General features: G+C 40.3%; 1 protein-coding gene across 1 annotated transcript; it reads left to right on the top strand.

Moving 5' to 3' along the window:
* si:dkey-237j10.2 (uncharacterized protein LOC568721 homolog) lies at positions 1-6085 on the top strand. The gene is made up of 3 exons (XM_066662132.1): positions 1-197; positions 3945-4119; positions 4742-6085. Exons 2-3 carry the CDS (start codon positions 3957-3959, stop codon positions 5386-5388), a joined length of 810 nt encoding a protein of 269 aa, XP_066518229.1. The 5' UTR covers positions 1-197; positions 3945-3956; the 3' UTR covers positions 5389-6085.
* The last annotated feature ends 12809 nt before the right edge of the window (positions 6086-18894 follow it).

Below are 18894 nucleotides of genomic sequence, written 5' to 3'. Positions count from 1 at the left end.
GGAAGTGTTAAAAGCAGAGAATACGTATATTTGTTAAATGGTGTCAAGAGCTTAAAGTTGTGTTGAGAGATAGACAGTAAGTAGACAGTGTAGAAACTGAATGAATGAAAAAAATGAAGACTGAATTGAATTGAATCAAACGAAAATAATTAGAAGGAGGATTATTTTGTGGGAGTATACGTTTAGAACCAAAGTGGGTATGTATGACATTTTCTTTTTCGCTCTCCATTCAGAATTCTGTACATCTGTGTCCATTTATGGTTTAAATTCCACTGTGTGTACATGGGCATGGACAAAATGTTGCTTGGCTCACTTGTTATTTTATAACAAATATTGACAGCGTGGCTCCCCGAGTATTGTCTTACTGTAGCTATAGTTTGTCCCCAGACATTTGGCTGATTGATCTTTAAATTGATCAAGTGGTGCTAGAATTAGTTCATGGCTGTTTCATGAATGCAGAATATTGTCAAAACCATTGTAACAATGATTGTTAGTGTGCAATATCACAATAAACTCTACGTTATAATGATTTTGGGAACATTTAAATCCATGATGATGTCACAAAATAATATTACTGAACAGAATGTTGTCAAACACGACAAACATTTGTACCCTTTATAATGTTCCATAAGGTACAACTGTGTAACGTAAATACATTTTAAAGAGATGGATTGCTGCATGGTTTTCTTGCATAATCAGGTACCAAGCTACACAATTTTGTATTTATCCCAATAAGGGTAGAAATATACTAGCTGTTAGGTCATGCATTCATATACAAAATGTTGTGAAGTGCACATATGAACTGCACTCATATACATATACACACATATAAATGAAAACTGTTCATATATTTGCCTATGTCCTTGTCACTTGAGGGCAGACCAGAGGAAGATGTGGGTAATTGCAGATTTGTCTCTGACACAGCTTTATTAAAAAAGACTTTATGCCAATGCAATTCTGTTGATCACCTGCACTGCCCCCTACCATTTAAGCGTGTGCTGAACCTTGCAAATGTGTAGCGATTGTTTTCTGAGGACGTGCACACCCTACGAACCAAACGGATGCATTATACCCAAAGCAGCATGTAGTTAACAGCAAGCATCTATACACTGATGGTCAAATTAAGAGCCATGGACCTGTTAAGGTTTGGGCTTCTTGGGCATTGATTTCTTAGTAAACTAAGAAGAAATGTTTTGTAATTATTACCAGATGCCAGATGTCACCATTGTTTTTGTCTTTATTTTATTAAATTTATTTATTTATTTTGCAGTAGACACTGAAATTGTAATGTATACAGGAATTAAGGAACTTAAAGACATTCCTGGGAAGTCATAGGATGCCCTTTGGGTTAATTAGCAAATGTAATCACAACTGAGCTGAAATGAATGTATCTGTACAATAGAGTTTTTTGTTTGAAAATATTTGACAAAAAAGGAGATAAGAATGATCTTATTCATTTTAAAAATGAAAAAATGAAAAAACAACTTTATATAATCCTTTCTTCATACATGTTTTGCCATGTGACAGGATGTTTATTATGTGCCTGTTAGTATATTAGAAGATTATATATAGAGATCCAAGTACAAAATGCTGGACTCCTAATTGTAATTTTTATTATAATTTCATTATTACTGTAGTAATTTATTGCTTTAAGCCTGTGCCCAAAATCTTTGTGAGTAATGTCATCATGAGTGGTTGGTTTGGTTTTGCAGCACTTAATCTATTTTAGGTTTGCAGTGTCTGATAAGTTTAAAATAAAATTTTCAAACACATACTTTCCAAAATTATATTCTTTAGTCTCTATCTAACAGGCTAATGCAGATAATTAGTAATGGAATCTTTTTTGCACTAATTAGCTTAGTGTAAACTACATGCAAAATATTTACACCTATTTCAAGTCTTGTCCTTTAAAATAAATGAATGTATTTAATATTGAGCCAGGCTCAGAGTCCATGTGACTAGAGAATCAACTTGGATACATTAGATAATGCGGCTTTTGAGTGTTGTTACCAATTTTCCCACTTGTAAATTGCATCCGAATAGCAGACAAAGTCATACTTACCACTGGTAAACTCTAGATGATACACAAGTTTATGCAATATGACGTATATCACAACATTTTACCTCTACCCCTGAAAAAAATATGCATTTGAATCATTGCATTTTGTATGTTTTATGTAGATAAGTGCAAAATATTATGATCAGAGTTATGATTCAAAAAGCATTTAGTTGTTATTTAATGATAAATCACTATTTGTTGTATATGTGGGCAGATCTTAAGCCAAGCACTCAAACATTGCACGTACTACTTAACCACCTATATCCTCTGAGCACCCGAATGCAGCATTACCAAACTATTTCCTGTGTAAATGTTTATATATATATATATATATATATATATATATATATATATATTAACCACTTTTTGTTCTTCTGTCTTCCTGGGGACAGTTATTTCTGACTGGTGTGTAAAGTCATACAAAAGTAAGCTTCAAACACATTTCCTTCTAGCAAATAAAAAAAATCACAGAGATGCGACAAGATGGGAATTAGTTTTCTGTATATGTGGTGTGTGCAACCAGTGAAATGTGGTCCACTTATTTACACAGTTGCACCAGATCTAGATGTTATCATTGTGACTGGGCTTAAAGAATAGTTCAGCAGAGAAATAGTTTTTCCACTCAGCTAATGCAAATAATGTAGAGCTAGCTTATACCCTGCAGATTAGCTTTTGGTTTTGGCAAACTGCTAAAATAGTGTAGATTGTACCTATAGCCTCTGTAAAGCTGTGAAATAGCAAAACTAATTTGTATTTGGGTAGCTTATAGTAGAACATATCATGAAATATTCCCAGTATTGGTTATCATTGGGAAAAATCTAATTTATCAGATTTCCCATTTACCCTGCTGAAAAAAAATGTCTAGCCAGCTCAAGCTTTTCAAGCTGGTTAAGCTTGTTGACCAGCTTAGCTCTTGACCAGCATATGTTTTTGTTTGAGTTTAATGGCTTGTCTACAAGCATGAAAAACCTGAACAACCAGTAAGACCAAGCTTGACCAGACTGGTTGGCCATCATAACCAGCATCACCAAAGTGATCGACCAACATGACCAGCAAGACTGAGCATATGACTGAAAAAAGGCTATGCTGGTCAAGAGCTTGTTAACCAGCTAGTTTACCAGCATAGGGTATGTTTTTGCCTGATGACCACCTTTTCAACCACTTTGACCATCAAAGACCAGCTTAGACCATCCAAAGCCATCTACCAGCAAAAGCTGGTCTTGAGCTGGATTTTGCAGCAGGGTGGTAGCTAATACAAAAAAAATGTAGTGGTAGCAAGCCATTTCCTTTTGCTTTAGCCTATTGCTAGCACGTGTCTCCAGTTAGCATTGGGAAAGTTGCCTAAAATGGCTAAACATGTAACGTTAGCATGTACTACTGGGCCAAAGAATTAGTAAAAAGAGTAAAAGAAAAAATTATTAATAAATGTTAGCATATTAGACCAATTAGCATTAAGCATATACTACTACTACTACTACTACTAATAATAATAATAATAATACATATGCAAAAAGAAAATTCCAGAAGCCATGGGGAAATATGTTGAACAGCTAACACTTATCAAGTAAATCTGACAAGTCACTGTATTTCACTGAAATGCACCTGACTCAATTACTATATTTTGTAACATTAACGATAGTTTCTTTGTTAGTGTGTGTGTGTGTGTGTGTGTGTGTGTGTGTTTGCGTCTGTGTATGATTGCGCACATGCTGGCTGTGATCAGTAACCTCATTGTTTATTACATAATTTCAACTGTATTTGGCAGTGTGTCTGTTCTTAAAATTAAAAATAAACAGTTAATTAAAAAAGGCCTCCACACAAATGAGCAGACATTTCGAACTCTCTCTCTCTCTCTCTCTCTCTCTCTCTCTCTGTTGTGCTGTAGGTTATCATCATCATGCTTGGTGAAGCATTCCTCCACGTTTTGCAGTATACACAGGAAGCCCCTGAACACATCACCCTCAGGGAACAGTACACACACTCACACACCATTTCTCCACCTGAAACCACCATTACCCAGCTGACCTCAGAATCACCCCTGACACCCCGGGCCCTGCAAGGTGAGCATTCTGGGAACTGAAGTTTTATAAATACATGGCTAAAATTAAATTATTAGTATGCCATATCAAAACACATATATAACAAAATACAACAAGCATCTGTAAACATGTATCAAAACATCTTTTGAAAGCACACTTTCATGACTAGTCCACTACAGATCTTCAACTACCTGTTTAACCCCCGCTGCACATTACTTTCACGGTAGTTACATGAAATGGGCTAAGTTTAAGTTAAAACAACACTAGGTATGGGTTGGTATTTATTCTACTGGGTTCCCGCTAGAGCTGCAGAGTGTAATTCACTATTACAGCACTGTCCTGAAATCAGGGGGGGTGTTGCCCCCCTCCAGCTACATAGTGCAGTTTTACAGTGCCTGGAGTAGCAAACACAGATGTTCTGTTCTCCCTATTACAGCTCAGCGGAGCATCACAAAAATTTTTAATCTGTAATTTTATATTGAAAATACTACCTAGTGTTGCTTTAAGGTGCACACAGATTGTTTTAATTAATTGTTGCTTCTTGTACATTTCCAACACTGTTCTTTTTCTGTAAACACCACTGCAAGATGCTCAGTATTGAACTATTATGTAGTATATATATTTTCCGCATTTTCCTTGCTAGTTACTTGGCTTGCGGGCCAAGAGAAGCCTGTGTATTGCCGGACTCTGACGCACAGCACAGCCCTTACCATTCCCAGCTGCAATGTAGATGACCTGAAGCCCTGCAGTTCTGGGAGCTGTCCCAGTTTCTGTAAAGCTTACCCTGACCTCCAGTTGGCAGGGGACACGCTGAGGGGTCCTCACCACCCAGCACTCCTCATCTCCCCATCCCAGGGTCCTTTTCTGCAGTCACAGGATCTCAGCTCCCTGGATGCCTTTGAGGAGGATGGACCGGACAAGGAACCTACATCCAAAACAGACAAAGGTTACCTGGTGATAGAGAGCATGCAAGGCCCAGGTTCAGAGCCCAGGCTCACCAACTCAATGCTAAATGGCTTTCTGGAGACTCAACTGATGGAGGTTTACCGCCAGCACATGCAGGACAGCTTGGCTCGCTGTGCCTCGTCCTCACTAACTGATAGCGTTGTCCCAGTGCTAGTCCCTGCCAATCTGAGCTCATCTGATGAGCGTAAGGCCGGTCAGGGGTTAAGCTCCTCCCACATCAGTGTACGATACCTAAGCACCTGCTCTGCCCCAGCCACTTCTCACTTTAGTTCACCTGTGCTGCGGATTTCGTACCCTTCAGAACACACACAAAAACAGCCTTAGATCAGTATATTAAAAATATGCTAAATATGCTTTATTTTTCCCAGAGATCCTCTTATGTGTGACATTTGTATGGTCATCATTCATTTTTGCATTCAGCCTCTATTTATCTCTTAAGATTAAACCTGCTGTTGTTACTCCGCCTTTAAGGCTGATGCATGTAAATGAGCTCTGTTTTGATTGCCTGATTTAGGCTTGAACACTACCTATACTGGTCTAGGTTTTGGAAGGCACCTGCATATACTTTCCCGTTGTGTATAGAGCCCTGCTGTTGACATCCTTTCAACATCAGTGTAGACATGTAAATGATTTAAGGCATTCACACTCCTTAAGTCATTCCTTATTAAGTCATTCTCATGCCTTCAGTTGTTGCTACACATTAGTTCATTCTCATACCTTATTAAAGCCTTCCCTCACATGTCAGTTCCAATGCTTAAGTGATCCCCAAACTAATTCTTGCTCCTTAAGTTGTTCCTATGCATTATGTTGTTCCCATAACTTATTACATTGTCCCCACTAAGTCAGTCACATGTATTAATTTATTATAGATGTAGGCCTCAGTAATCATTAATATTGCACTTGTGATGTGTTCCTTGTTTATACACACACACACACACACACACACACCTCATTGGTTCAAATACATAATACCTTGCTGCTTTGTCTTCCTTTTCACTGAACTGACAGGAGCAATGGGTTTGTGGAGCATTTTTAAATAAACATTGTTAAATAAAAAAAAGTTAGTTTTTTTTCTTCTTTTTTTTCCTCCAGTTCTGTCTTAATTTACATTTACGTTTGAGCCATGCCCTATTTAATCATAGTCTGCTGCTTCAGAAGAAGAGGAACCAAGTCACAGTGACATGACAGGACTGTGTCGAGTAATGACATACTTTAGCACTTCCATACATTCATGTTTAAAATAAAATGAAGTAAAATTTAGCTGCTTTTCCACAAGGGTTGCTTATTTAATTCTGAACTTTGCCACCATATCAACAAAATCTAAGGGTATAAGATATTGTAACGGTGGGTGGAGGCAAATGCAAAGTAACAATTTATTTACAAACAGAATAACTAAACAAGACAGAACTAATGACCAAAGCAGTTACAAGAGATGAGACTAAATAGAGAACTAAACAGAAAAACACAGCTAGAGAAAGGAAACCTGGGACCTAAGCTTAATATAGAAAAAAGACACGAGCAACAACATACATAACTAAAACTGAAATAAACAAGGGATTAACTAAACGGGGCTAAATACTAAAAGACTAGAATGAATAAACCTGGGTCATATTAAACTAAATCTAACCAAAGAGTTAGAAAGGGAAACTAAAACAGAGTTACAAGGTTAAACAGTAAACTAAGACTAAACACAAAGCTAGGACTAAGATAAGGAGCTAATGATAACACATAGAGCTAGGGCCAAACAAACAGAGTTAAGGATAAACAAACAGAGCTAGGGCTAACACACAGAACATATACGAAAACGTGGGAAATGTGACAGGAGCAGACAGAAAGATAAACAGAATACACATTGAGAACACCGGGAACTTGAAGTACATAGAACAAACAGAAGACTAAGAACAAGGATATGAAATGTCCACCAACAACAACACTGAAACACCTGGGAAGGATAATGAGAGGGGAGGACAACAAAGGAGACACAGTTGGAGACACTGATAACAAAGTGGGGACTAAGGCGGAGACCAGGACAAAATTAAAACAGAGCTTAGCACATAGTAAAAAATTAAGCATTTATTTCAGTAACCTGTAGAGTCAAAAAACAATAAAAGGGGGAAAAAAAGAAATAAAAGAAAAAATATCTAATGACAATGTTTATAAGGAGTCGGTGCGCTAGCGGAGCGGGTAGTGTCGCAGTCACATAGCTCCAGGGACCTGGAGGTTGTGGGTTCAAGTCCCACTCTAGGTGACTGTGTGTGAGGAGTTTGGTGTGTTCTCCCCGTGTCTGCGTGCAGAGCCTAGTGCTCTGGTTTCCTCCCATGGTTCAAAAACATACATTGGTTGGTGTGGTCAAAAGTGTCCATAGGTTTGAATGTGTGAGTGTGTGCCACCTTGCGAAGGACTGGCACCCCTCCAGGGTGTGTTCCCACCTTGCGCCCAGTGATTCCAGGTAGGCTCCAGACCCACTGCGACCCTGAACTGGATAAGCGGCTTCAGACAATGAATGAATGAACAACAATATAAAATGGTATCATTTTTATAATTTATGACCTTTAATTTGTTTGTAAGCTAAATATTTGTATTTATCTTCAGACTGTGGCCAAGAATGTCACACTTTCATTTATAGTGAATATTTATTTGACCTATATGAGGATGTGGATTTCATTCATTTCATTTAGTGAAAGAAAAGAGAAGAATTTAACCCCAAGAAAACCACCCCCAATTCAATGTTAATTTTTTTTCTTTTACCAGCCAGTTAGCCAGGCAAACAATCTCATGAGAAACAAGAGCAAGATCAAAATTCAGGAGGAAAAAACCCCTCAGGCAGTCTGCATAAGAATTTAGCTTTAGGCAGCATTGGACATTTCAACAACACAATGATCTGAAACATGGAGCCAAAGTGGTCAGATATGGGTGACACAAAACAATACATCTCATAAAGCATCTGTGGAAGAAATTAAAGCCCAGAATGGTTATATGGGTAAATCTGAACATCTCATTTTAGTGAAAAGGTATGAAATAAATTAAATTCACGATAAACATCTCACTTTTGTCGCCTGATTATCTCTTTTACAGCCTGGAGAGTCATGATGGTCAAATGAAATACAGCTATGAATCAACATTGGTCATGGGTATTAATAAATTTGGACTTACATTTATGTATGAATAAATGTTTGTATGCTGTATGTTTGATTAGTACTGCCACTTGGTGGCCAAGCTTAGGTACTGCGCACAAACAAAAAAATTCTGCTGGTCAAAACTGGAACTGCATTCAATGTCACTATATAAGGTTATGCCATATTGTCAATGTCATCTCTCTCTCTCTCTCTCTCTCTCTCTTCATCTCGTTTGAGATTGATGTGGAATCTCACTATCACCAAGAAGCAAGGAGACATAGAAATTAAGAAAAAGTTGCTTTTAACTTGTATGATAATTCACAACATGCACATGCCACAACAGCCCATCGGCTCATCAACAAACAGTTAAGAATAGGATTTACACCTTTAAGCGAGGAAGCGAGTTTCTTATTTAAAATGATTCAGCACCCATATTCAGATCTGTCTGCCCGATGACCCAGTGATTGTGTCTAGTCCCAGTGTGGTGGGGGCTACTGTGTCATGGCTGACGTCACAGGGGGAGGGCGCGCACATAGTGTGTAGGTTAATCCATAATGGACGTTGGGTGTGAAACCTGTGAGAAAAGTTTGATTCATTTGTCATATTTTCAATCAACGTAGACATTATTTTTTTTTTATATTCAATTAAATTCACACACTCACACTCACCTCAAAACTATGGACACATTCACACACTCACCTAGTCACTCACACACTCACACATATGGACAACGTTACAGACTCACACCAGTGGACAGTTTGATACACTCACCCAGTCATTTACACACTCCCAACTATGGACAGTTTTACACACACACCCATTCATTCACACATTCACACCTGTGAACATTTTGACACACTCACCCAGTCACTCACACCCGTGGACTGTTTAAAATAGCCATTCACGCCCTCCCTCACCCTGTCACTCACATACTCACACCTGTTGACAGTCTCTATCCTTCCATGTGAGCCACATCAATTTTGCAACATGGACAAATGGAACTGGTCCACTCATTTACTCGCTCGATCACATACAGTTCATACTCACTCATGTTCAGGAACTGCTCCACAGTGACCCTGGGCTAGCAACACTGCATCTTGGCCAGAAGTGATCACTTCTGTGTACTATTGCACTGTGTGGTGACTGTGGAAGGGATTAACTGCACACAGAGAATGCGACCAGTGCCAGAGGCTACTTCACACCCTTGTAACCACTCAGTGGGCAACTAAATAGCGCTTTAGCCTTTCAGTATGAAATCAGACATAACACCAGATGGAGCTGCTGACAAACAAACACACACACACACACACACACACACACACACACACACAAACAAACACACACAGGCTCCTTGGAATGATCCCAGTGGCCAGTACCTCTCCAAACATGTTTTTTAGTGTCACAGTGAACATGATGAGAAGACAGAGCTTTTTTCCTAAACAAGCTCTTCCATTTACACCTCTTCATCTCTCTCTCAGTTTTACTCTTTCTCGTTCCCCTCTGTTTCTTCTCTCTCGTGTCATTTTTCTATCCTTTCTTTCTTCCTTTTCTTCCCTCTCACTTTTTGTACACCCACCTTGTTTTTCTTTTCTTTCTCTTTTTCCTTTCTCTCACTCCCTGCCTTTTTCCAATGTATCGCCCTATTCTTCAGTCTCTATTTTTTGTTTCTTTTTCTTTCTGGCTTCCACTCTCATTTTTTTCCTGTTTTCTTCTTTTGTCTTTCTATCCTTGCTTTTATATATCATTACCATTTCCACTTCCACCCCATGCTCTTACCACTTCTCTTCCCTCTTTCCAGCATCTCTCCCTCTCTCTCTGGTGTGACCTGCTTTTCAAAGATTTTTTGTCTGTTGTGTGTGAATAATGGGCAGCGGTGACGTAAGCTCAACCTGGAACACTACAGCATGGGTGGCGGGGGGGGGGGGGGGGGCAGAGAGAGTGACAGATGAAAGAGAAACAGGGGAGATTTTAGTCCTGACTCGAGTGCTGAGCGGAGACCGAGTCTCACTGATGGTTAAGGGGTGGGAGTGAGGGGGTCAGTGTGGTCACTCAGGCACCCAGGACCCTGTCACCACTTACTGCTCATCTTTTCTCTGTTCGCTTTGAGTCAGTGACCCCTGCACACCGGGAAATCCAAAATCTGACCGTTCACTTGCTGCCGATATACACCCCACCCACACCCTCAACAGGGGGTGCTGTAACCAGATCATTAGTGTTACTTCACCTGGCAGGGGGTTCTATCCTGTGAATGATCTGTGATTTATCTTGCTTGTTGATAATAAGTTGTTTTAACTTAAGATGAAGCCTGTGGGTAGAACAGCAAAGCACTGTGGGTCTGAAAGAATGTGGTGCTAGTGAGCAAAGGAAATAGACACAAAAGATGCGTAAATATTATGTGTGTGTGTGTGTGTGCCTGTGTATACACATGTTTATGTGTAAAGTGCATAGAGTCTCATTCATGGATGTCAGGCGCCATACTGCAGCGATGTGTGTGTGTGTGTGTGTGTGTGTGTGTGTGGTAGGGGTGCTTCAGCTTCTTTCCCTTTAACATAGACAGAGAGAAAGTGTGTGTGTGTGTGTGTGTGTGTGTGTGTGCGCGCGCGCGCACGCTGGAGGGGGCGGGGCTGAGCAGAGCTTTGCGCGCGCGCGTGCGTGACTCTCCGTCGCAGTCCTTCCGCGGGACGCGCCGTAACGGAGCCGCACGTGTTTCTTTTCTGACTCGGACCGTGAGGGGCAAATAGCTGTGAATAGCCGCCTCTCCTTACTGCCCCTCCTCGCAACCCCCCACCCCCCACCATCTAACTACCCCCACCGAGAGTCGGATGATCCGTGAGGATTCTGTGCGCGCGCGGCCATGGCGCTGGTGATGGAGCCCATCAGCAAATGGAGCCCGAGGCAGGTGCTGGAGTGGATGAAAGGTAGGGGGGGCTGTGGGGGTACTATTTTTGGACGAGGGGGTTATTATAAGGGCCTTGCTGGGGTAGATATCATCAAGACGCGTGGTGTATTGATCTCGCTCTGTGGGGAGTATGTGATGTTGAGCGCTGCTGCACGCGAGGAGGTGTGTGCGTGCTTGTGTGTATATGTGTAGGCTGTGTGTGTGTGTGTGTGTGTTAGAAGTGTTCAAGAAAACGGTGACCTCAGTGGTGCTTCACGTTTTAGATGACTTCATACATGCAATACACACACACATATAGATACAACACATACACACACTAATAATCACACACACACACACACACACACACACAAAGACAGGCGCATATGCATGCTGTGTTGTGCCGTGTTTTTAACGCTGCGGAACAGCGTGTCCGTAGACTGCGCGAGAGCGCGCCTGTGCGCGGGACATGATGACGGAGTCTGTGGGGAAGCAGCAGCAGAGCGCAAGAGACCCCCGTAATAAGACCCCCATCCCCCTCCTTCACTGACACACACATGCTCACACATACACAATCTCTTTCTATCTCTCTCTCTCTCTCTCTCTCTCTCTCTCTCTCTCTCTCTCTCTCACACACACACACACACACACACAAACACACGCACACACACACACCAGTCCATGCATGCGGGTGTCGTAAGCTCGCTACAGAACCTGAGAGCTCTAGGCCGTGCATAACCGCTGGGGCTGTTTTGGCACGAGATTTAGTTCGGATAGGTTCCACGAGACGCGGCAGAGGTTTGTGATCCAGAAACGGCTCACGCGCTAATCCCCGCTGTGCACGAGACAGGCTGTAAATAATAGTACATCCCGAGCAGAGCCTACAGCTCCAGCCCTGAATTATAATCTAAGGTCTATACTGAATTCAACGCAGCTGGACACTGGAACTCAGAGAGAGAGTTCATGCAGAGCATGAACACATGAATAGCACATTCAAATCACTGCTTCTGCCAGTTAGTCTTTCATCTAGGCGAAATGCACGAAAACAGGTAAAACTGCAAAAATGAGAAATAAGAGAACCAGGCAAAAACGGCAAAAAGGAAAGCAGCAAAATAAGAGAACCGAGCAAAAGCAGTAAAATGACAGTGGAGAAATAAAAGAAACGTTCTGGAGAGTTCTATATGCAGAGAGGAGCATTGTCTGAACTGAGAGTGTGCATATTTGTTCTGTTAAAGTGTTTAGCTAAAACGTATCACATTGTCAACGCTTTCCTCAACAATGTTGTTGCAATTTGTTTGTAAACAAAGGTAAGATAAAGGTAAAGATAACAGCACAGAGCGGTAAACAGTTTCTCAGTTTTTCATAATTTCCACAGTATTATTTTATTAATGATTTCTACAGAGTTGCACATTTATAAAACTTTACAGGTTCCAAAACCATTACCCCTTAGACCTAGACCTCTGCAGACCAGGGGCGCCACCAATGAGGAAAAAGTTAAGAAATTTCTAAGGGCCTGGCAGTGACAAGGTGCCATTTTAGGACTATTAATATTATTTTAATAGTAGGGGGATTTGGGGGTGGCATCTTTCAATGGACCCAAGATTTCTAGCAGCACCTCTGCTGCAGACCATAAGAAGAAGAAATCTAGGTTCTCTAAAAACCTTTCAGAGAAATGTTCTTCCAAAATCTTTGTGGTAAACATTCTGTTCGAAAGCACCCCTGAATATCTGTGAAATGATTACAGCAGCAGTTAGAATCTGCTCCAGTGAATATGTGACAAATAACATTTATTTGTAAGAACTAAACTGTTTAAGGAGCTAAATTTACGGTATATTTAATTTAACACATACAATGTTATAATGTTAGTAATAATATCATTCTTCTGTTCACTGATTGTATGCGATTCAGTTCTAGGTAACATAGGGAGAGCCTCTTTTCATGTGGCTTTCAAAACCATTTCTAGCCCATATAGGGTGAGTTTTTAGGGTTTTTAAGTGGACACCTGGTAAATGCCAGAGCACTGCATTGTTAAACAACTGACGTTTACCATGAGGTATGATTTGCCAGCGTGTGAGCTGTGTTACATTTTGATATACATTTGATTTGTACTGAAACGGCTAAGGCTTTGTTGCTGTATTTTACTATCAGACTACATATTATGTACACAATAGTATAGTCAGTCTGCTTCCTGTAGTCTGTTCTCAGGCTACACTCTCAGAAAATCTGTCACTGTGGTGGTACCATCTAAGGGACATGTTCAGTACCTTTAGTTAGGGAACATTATAGAAAATGTACAAATACTCACCTCTCTTTCTGAAGAAGAGAATGTAATGTACCTTTAAGAAGTGACTATACAATGTACATGTACAATACCTTTTTCTGAGAGTGTACATACTGTAGACTACTATTATTATTGTGCTTACTGCATTCTATTGTCAGTCTACATGCTGTAGTCTATTACACGTACTTACAGCATTCTGCTCTCCGTCTGCTTTCTTTAGTTTTTCTATCAGTCTATATACTGTAGATCATTATACAGCACAGTACATACTGTAGTTTATTATTCTGTGTATTGTAATATTCTATCAGTCTGTTTACTGTACTCTATTATCATTCTGCATACAATAGTCTACTATCAGTGTACTTAATGCACACTGCTATCCCCTGTAGACCACTGTCTGTCTATGTACTGCAGTCTGATAACAGTCTGAAATTTGTAAGATTTTATTTTAATGAAAGTACATTCATTCATTCATTCATTCATTCATTAATTGTCTGAAACCACTTATCCAATTCAGGGTCGCAGTGGGGCTGGAGCCTACCTGGAATCATTGGGCGCAAGGCAGGAATACACCCTGGAGGGGGCACCAGTCCCTCACAGGGCGACACATGCTCACACATTCACTCACACACTCACACCTTTTAAGTCGTCAATCCATCTACCAACGTGTGTTTTTGGACTGGGGGAGGAAACCGAAGCACCTGGAGGAAACCCACGCAGACACGGGGAGAACACACCAAACTCCTCACAGACCTGGAGTGGGACACAAACCCACAACCTCCAGGTCCCTGAAGCTGTGCTGATCCTGCTGCTGCGCCACCATGCCGCCCCTGAAAGTACATCATTGTTTATTTTAGTCAGTGTTTATGATTATATTATTAACGTGTAATGGAAATGAATGGAACCAGATTTTTTCCAAAGCACTTTTAGACCATTTTTTGTTAGTGTTTTCAATTAATTGCTAATATAATTAAGAGGAAACCATGCTATAAAATTTTGACGACCATCAACATATATGCCATGCATTTTTTGATGCTCTCATTGTTCACCTTTAGCATTAGCATTGTATATAATGCTCAGAGTCTACATTGAATGTGTGTGTGTGACAGAGTGTATGTGTGAAAGAAATTGGGTTCATACTCATGTTTTACATATGTATGTGTGTATTTTGTGTTTATTTGCATGTCTATCTTTACTGGTGTGTGTGTGTGTGTGTGTGTGTGTGTGTGTGTGGACAAGTTTTATGGTGAGGGGTTTCCTCTGTGTGTGACTCATCTGTCTCAGTGGGAGGCTGCTAGACGTTTGTCTTTAGCGCTGATCTGACAGCAGTTGAAAACAGCAGTTCTTGTGCCCTGTCCCACAGCAGAAGGGAGTTGTTGGTATCCTTTCTCTAACACACATTACTCAGCTCTCAATAGCCTCACAGTACCCCAGTGGTTTGAATCTAGAGGTTGTTTAGGGCAGCTGTAGAAATTTCTAGCACACTCGAACGTGCTCAGGACAAGAAATGGGTGTCTGAAGTTTCCTTCTCTATTATTGCTATGCTACTTTAACAAGTAATATGGTGCAGTAGCTAAAATAAACTTATCCTACATTGTAAACTAAATCACAGACTTGCCTCAAATCATGTAAAGGCTGAGAACATATTATCAATATGATTCTTTGTCTTAATGTGATATTATTATGGCTGTGGTGAACTGTCAAATATGATCTTTTCAAATCAGATTTGAGTAATGTTTATATGTGGTACTAGATCCAATACATATACAATTAAAGGCCATGCAACATGAATGTGAATGCTCAGGTTGAATGTTTTTGCCTGTATGCATGCATTTAGTGCTGTGGTCATTGGTCAGAACTGGCAGCAAGTGCATGTTGTGTTACAAGCGACTCTCTGCTGCTTACATAGTGCATTGTGCAGGTGATGAAACTGTGACTTCTGCACCAACATAACTCACAGAATGCCAGACAAGGAGCCATGCAGGTGAGAGCTGAATATAAACAGATTTGTTTTAGAAATATTGCGCAGTGCCTGGGTGTAGAAGCTGTTATTTAAGGACCAAATGGCTATAGAGACCCATCTGGGACAGAGCTGCAAACATTTATCAATGTGTGCAAGTGTACCATTTTTGGGACAGATACGTTTACATTACAGACAGATACAGGTCACTTACATTTCATGGCTGTCCAAAGAAAAACATGTATATCTAAAATAGTGACTTTACAGAAGAAAGAGAAACCTTCTTAGCTCTTAATGAAAGTTAAAATAAACAGATTTTATTCAGATTAATTTTGAAGCATTTCTATTGGTCTATTCATTGTGAAATGTTCACACAATAAGTGTGATCACACAGATGTTGTGAACTCTGGGAGATGGCGTTCATTCTTAAGGGTTTTTTTAGAATGTGCAAAGAGTTCCTGTAAAAGGTATCATTCCCTATATTCCCTGCATTCCTACTGAAGTAAACTGAAAAAACTTAAAAGCATTATTTCAAATTCCACAACATTTACCATAACACAATATGCAATATTTTATTAAAAACATTTTACGCTTCATTTAAACTTAATGTAAATGCTCTAGGAATAAAAAACAAATCAAGTAGTACTCATAGCAGATTTATATATGCCTGATTGTGTTTATATGAGGTTGAAGTAGTGACTTCGTAGGTTTTTTTGAGTTGTGGGTGAGAATAGAGCTATGCGGTAATCAGGACCACAAATGTACTGTGAATTAGCCATAACCTGCTGTATGCTCACCTACAATGACCTTGTAAACCTACAGGATATTATGATATTTCAGCTAAAGCTTATTAGAATGAGCGTGCAGCGGGATATGTTTGTATCACAGTTCAGTCGTGGTCATGATTAGTGTGAAATCACTGGATGTAAATCACAGGTGTTAAAGTAATGCACCTAGTATTTAGTAATATTTAAGTTTTTTAGTGTAACATAATATAAATTACAGTATTTAAGCATAGGCCTGGTTGTCTGAAATGATTCCCATTTGCACAGCAGTAAAAGCCACTGAGAACTGAATTTTGTCGGTGCTTTTCTCCGTTTCTATTTATAACAGTATGTCATAGTGTCAGGAACCACATGAAAAGGCTATATGAGATTATTGAGCAGTGTGTCACGGTTTGAGGTGTGTGAGATGACATGGACAGGCAGTGAGCACAGTGCAGGCGTCCATTAGCCTTGTAGCTCAAGTGCAAATCTAAATGCCCTCAGACACCAAGGGCCTTTGTTGACTGGAGGAGGAAGACAGTGTAAATCTAATTTGTGACTGAACTGTTCTTTAATTGGTCTCTGAGCGAGGAGTGTTCAGGAAAAACTGCTGGTGATGAATCAAGGCTTGGAGGAGTGCAAGCTGCAGAAGAGCTTCAGTCTAATCCCTCAGTTTGAGAAATGAATTGAACTCAATCTCCAAGCGAGCAGCAACTGTATGTGCTTGTGGTACAGTGTGTTTGTGTGTGTTAGTGTGCGGAAATGGAAGACTTTATCTTCCTATAGCATGGGGCTTAACTTTACCTCAGCATCACTAAGAAATGGTTGCCAGGGAGCCATGATAGCTAGTGCATGCTAACAGATTGGATGCAGCCATGAGCGTGAGAGCCTATTAAAACTGAAGGACACACATACAGCCACACACACACCAACGCACGCACACACGCATGCACGCACACACCCACACACACACACACACACACACAGATGTGCGAATAAGGCAGCATTCTTTGGTCTAAGCTATATTGAGGCATTGTGTAAATGCGTGTACATGTGTGTGTGCATGTGTGTGTGTCTGTGTGTGTGTGTGTGTGTGTGTGTGTGTAAAATACAGTAGACTTGGATTTCTGGAATGCGTGCTGTGAAAATGAGATTTTCCCACATGGGTATACAGGGATCTATTGCATTGCAGTGCGTGTGCGTGATCTATCTGTCAGTGTGAGTGACGCTTTCTTTCTTTCTCTCTCCTTATGTGTGTGTGTGTGTGTGTGTTTGTGTGTCAGGTTTGGATGACTGTCTGCTGCAGTATGTTCGGACGTTTGAGCGTGAGCGGATCTCAGGCGAGCAGCTGCTGCATATCACTCACCAGGAACTCGAGGAACTAGGGGTCACTCGCATCGGCCACCAGGAGCTCATCCTCGAAGCAGTAGACCTGCTCTGTGCACTGGTAAGTGTCTGTGTGTTTGTGTGTATGGGTGTGACAGCATGTGTGTGCATTGTTTCAGGGTTAAAATCGGTATTGCTTGGATGCCAGATCATTCTCAGAGTTGCAGTGACAGTGGTATGGTGTATTTTGCTGATGTGTTTGGGAGGTGGATCAAACACAGAAGTGCTGCTGGAACTTTTTTTTAAATCCCGTGCCACTGACTTTCATGTCACACCTACCTCGCTGTTTCACCTATTAGATGTAAAGCCATAGACTAAATATTCAGTCAGTCTTATATTTAATATAAATCAGTTCAATATGTAGAGGGCCATTAGTTTTTTTTAAATAATTTAATATATAAAACAGTCACTAAACGTTTTGAATGATAGTGTATTTGTGTGTGTGTGTGTGTGTGCACATATATTTGTATGTTTTCTAGAAAGTGATAATGATGTGTTTACTTTGTATAAATGACACTGCAGCAAAAAATCAGTTCAATTTGCACTGTATGATTATCACTCAGCAGGAAACACGCAAGAAAAACAGCCAGAAAAAAGTCTGTGTTTGTGTGTGTGTGTGTGTGTGTAATTTCTGTATATTGTTACACATTTTTATTGGCAGATTCTGCAGATTCAGGACAAAGACAGAAAGAGAAAGAGTTAGAAAGACACAGAATAGAGAGTGAAGTGGTGGGAGAAAGTGAGAGAGTGAGGGAGAGAAAGAGAATGAGAGAGAGAGAGAGAGAGAGTGATTGAGAAAGATAGAGAGAGTGAAGGAGAGATAGAGAGAGAGAGAGAGAGAGAGAGAGAGCATGCGAGGGATTCTGAATGAAAGAAAGAAATCAATAACAGATTAAAGGATAGAACACTATGCTAATTAGGAGAGACATTGCCCAGGTTGCTATAACAACCACAACTGTGTTAGTGCTGTGGTCAAGGATATTAGAGCATCTTCTTAAATTAGCAAAGTGCCAAGAACACACACACATATACACAAACACAAACATGTGAATTGATTTTGAGCCCGTTCCAGGTTCACACGTTTACTAGAGCTCTAGAAAAACATTCTTGAGGAGTGACTTCACAAAAGCAGATTTGTGATACCGCAGTGAATGATGAAAGTTTGAGGTCGTTCTCATTGGTCATGAACCGATGCATCCTCGTTATTATGGAGGGAGTGTGAACAACATCCTGTACTTGAACCTTTCTTGGCATTTGAGTATTGGAACGTACTTCAGCTGTGGAAGATAACGTCAAGCAAGAACGTAAGAACACACAAGAACACCTATGGAGAAACAACCTAGGTGTTTGCTGTGTGGTTCTATCTGATTTTATTTTTTTTTCTTAATGCCAATTTGTTTTATATTTCATACACCATACGGCCACAGAAGTAAATATGTCTGTGT

Source organism: Hoplias malabaricus, chromosome 2 (assembly GCF_029633855.1).
Source record: "Hoplias malabaricus isolate fHopMal1 chromosome 2, fHopMal1.hap1, whole genome shotgun sequence".
Taxonomy (NCBI): Eukaryota; Metazoa; Chordata; class Actinopteri; order Characiformes; family Erythrinidae; genus Hoplias; species Hoplias malabaricus.
This window is presented reverse-complemented; position numbering and strand designations above follow the sequence as displayed.

Coding starts and splice junctions, on each gene's coding strand:
- si:dkey-237j10.2 (XM_066662132.1), top strand. CDS start 3,957: ATGCTTGGTGAAGCATTCCTCCACGTTTTGCAGTATACACAGGAAGCC. Junction 4,120..4,741: donor GACACCCCGGGCCCTGCAAG/GTGAGCATTCTG, acceptor TTTCCTTGCTAG/TTACTTGGCTTGCGGGCCAA.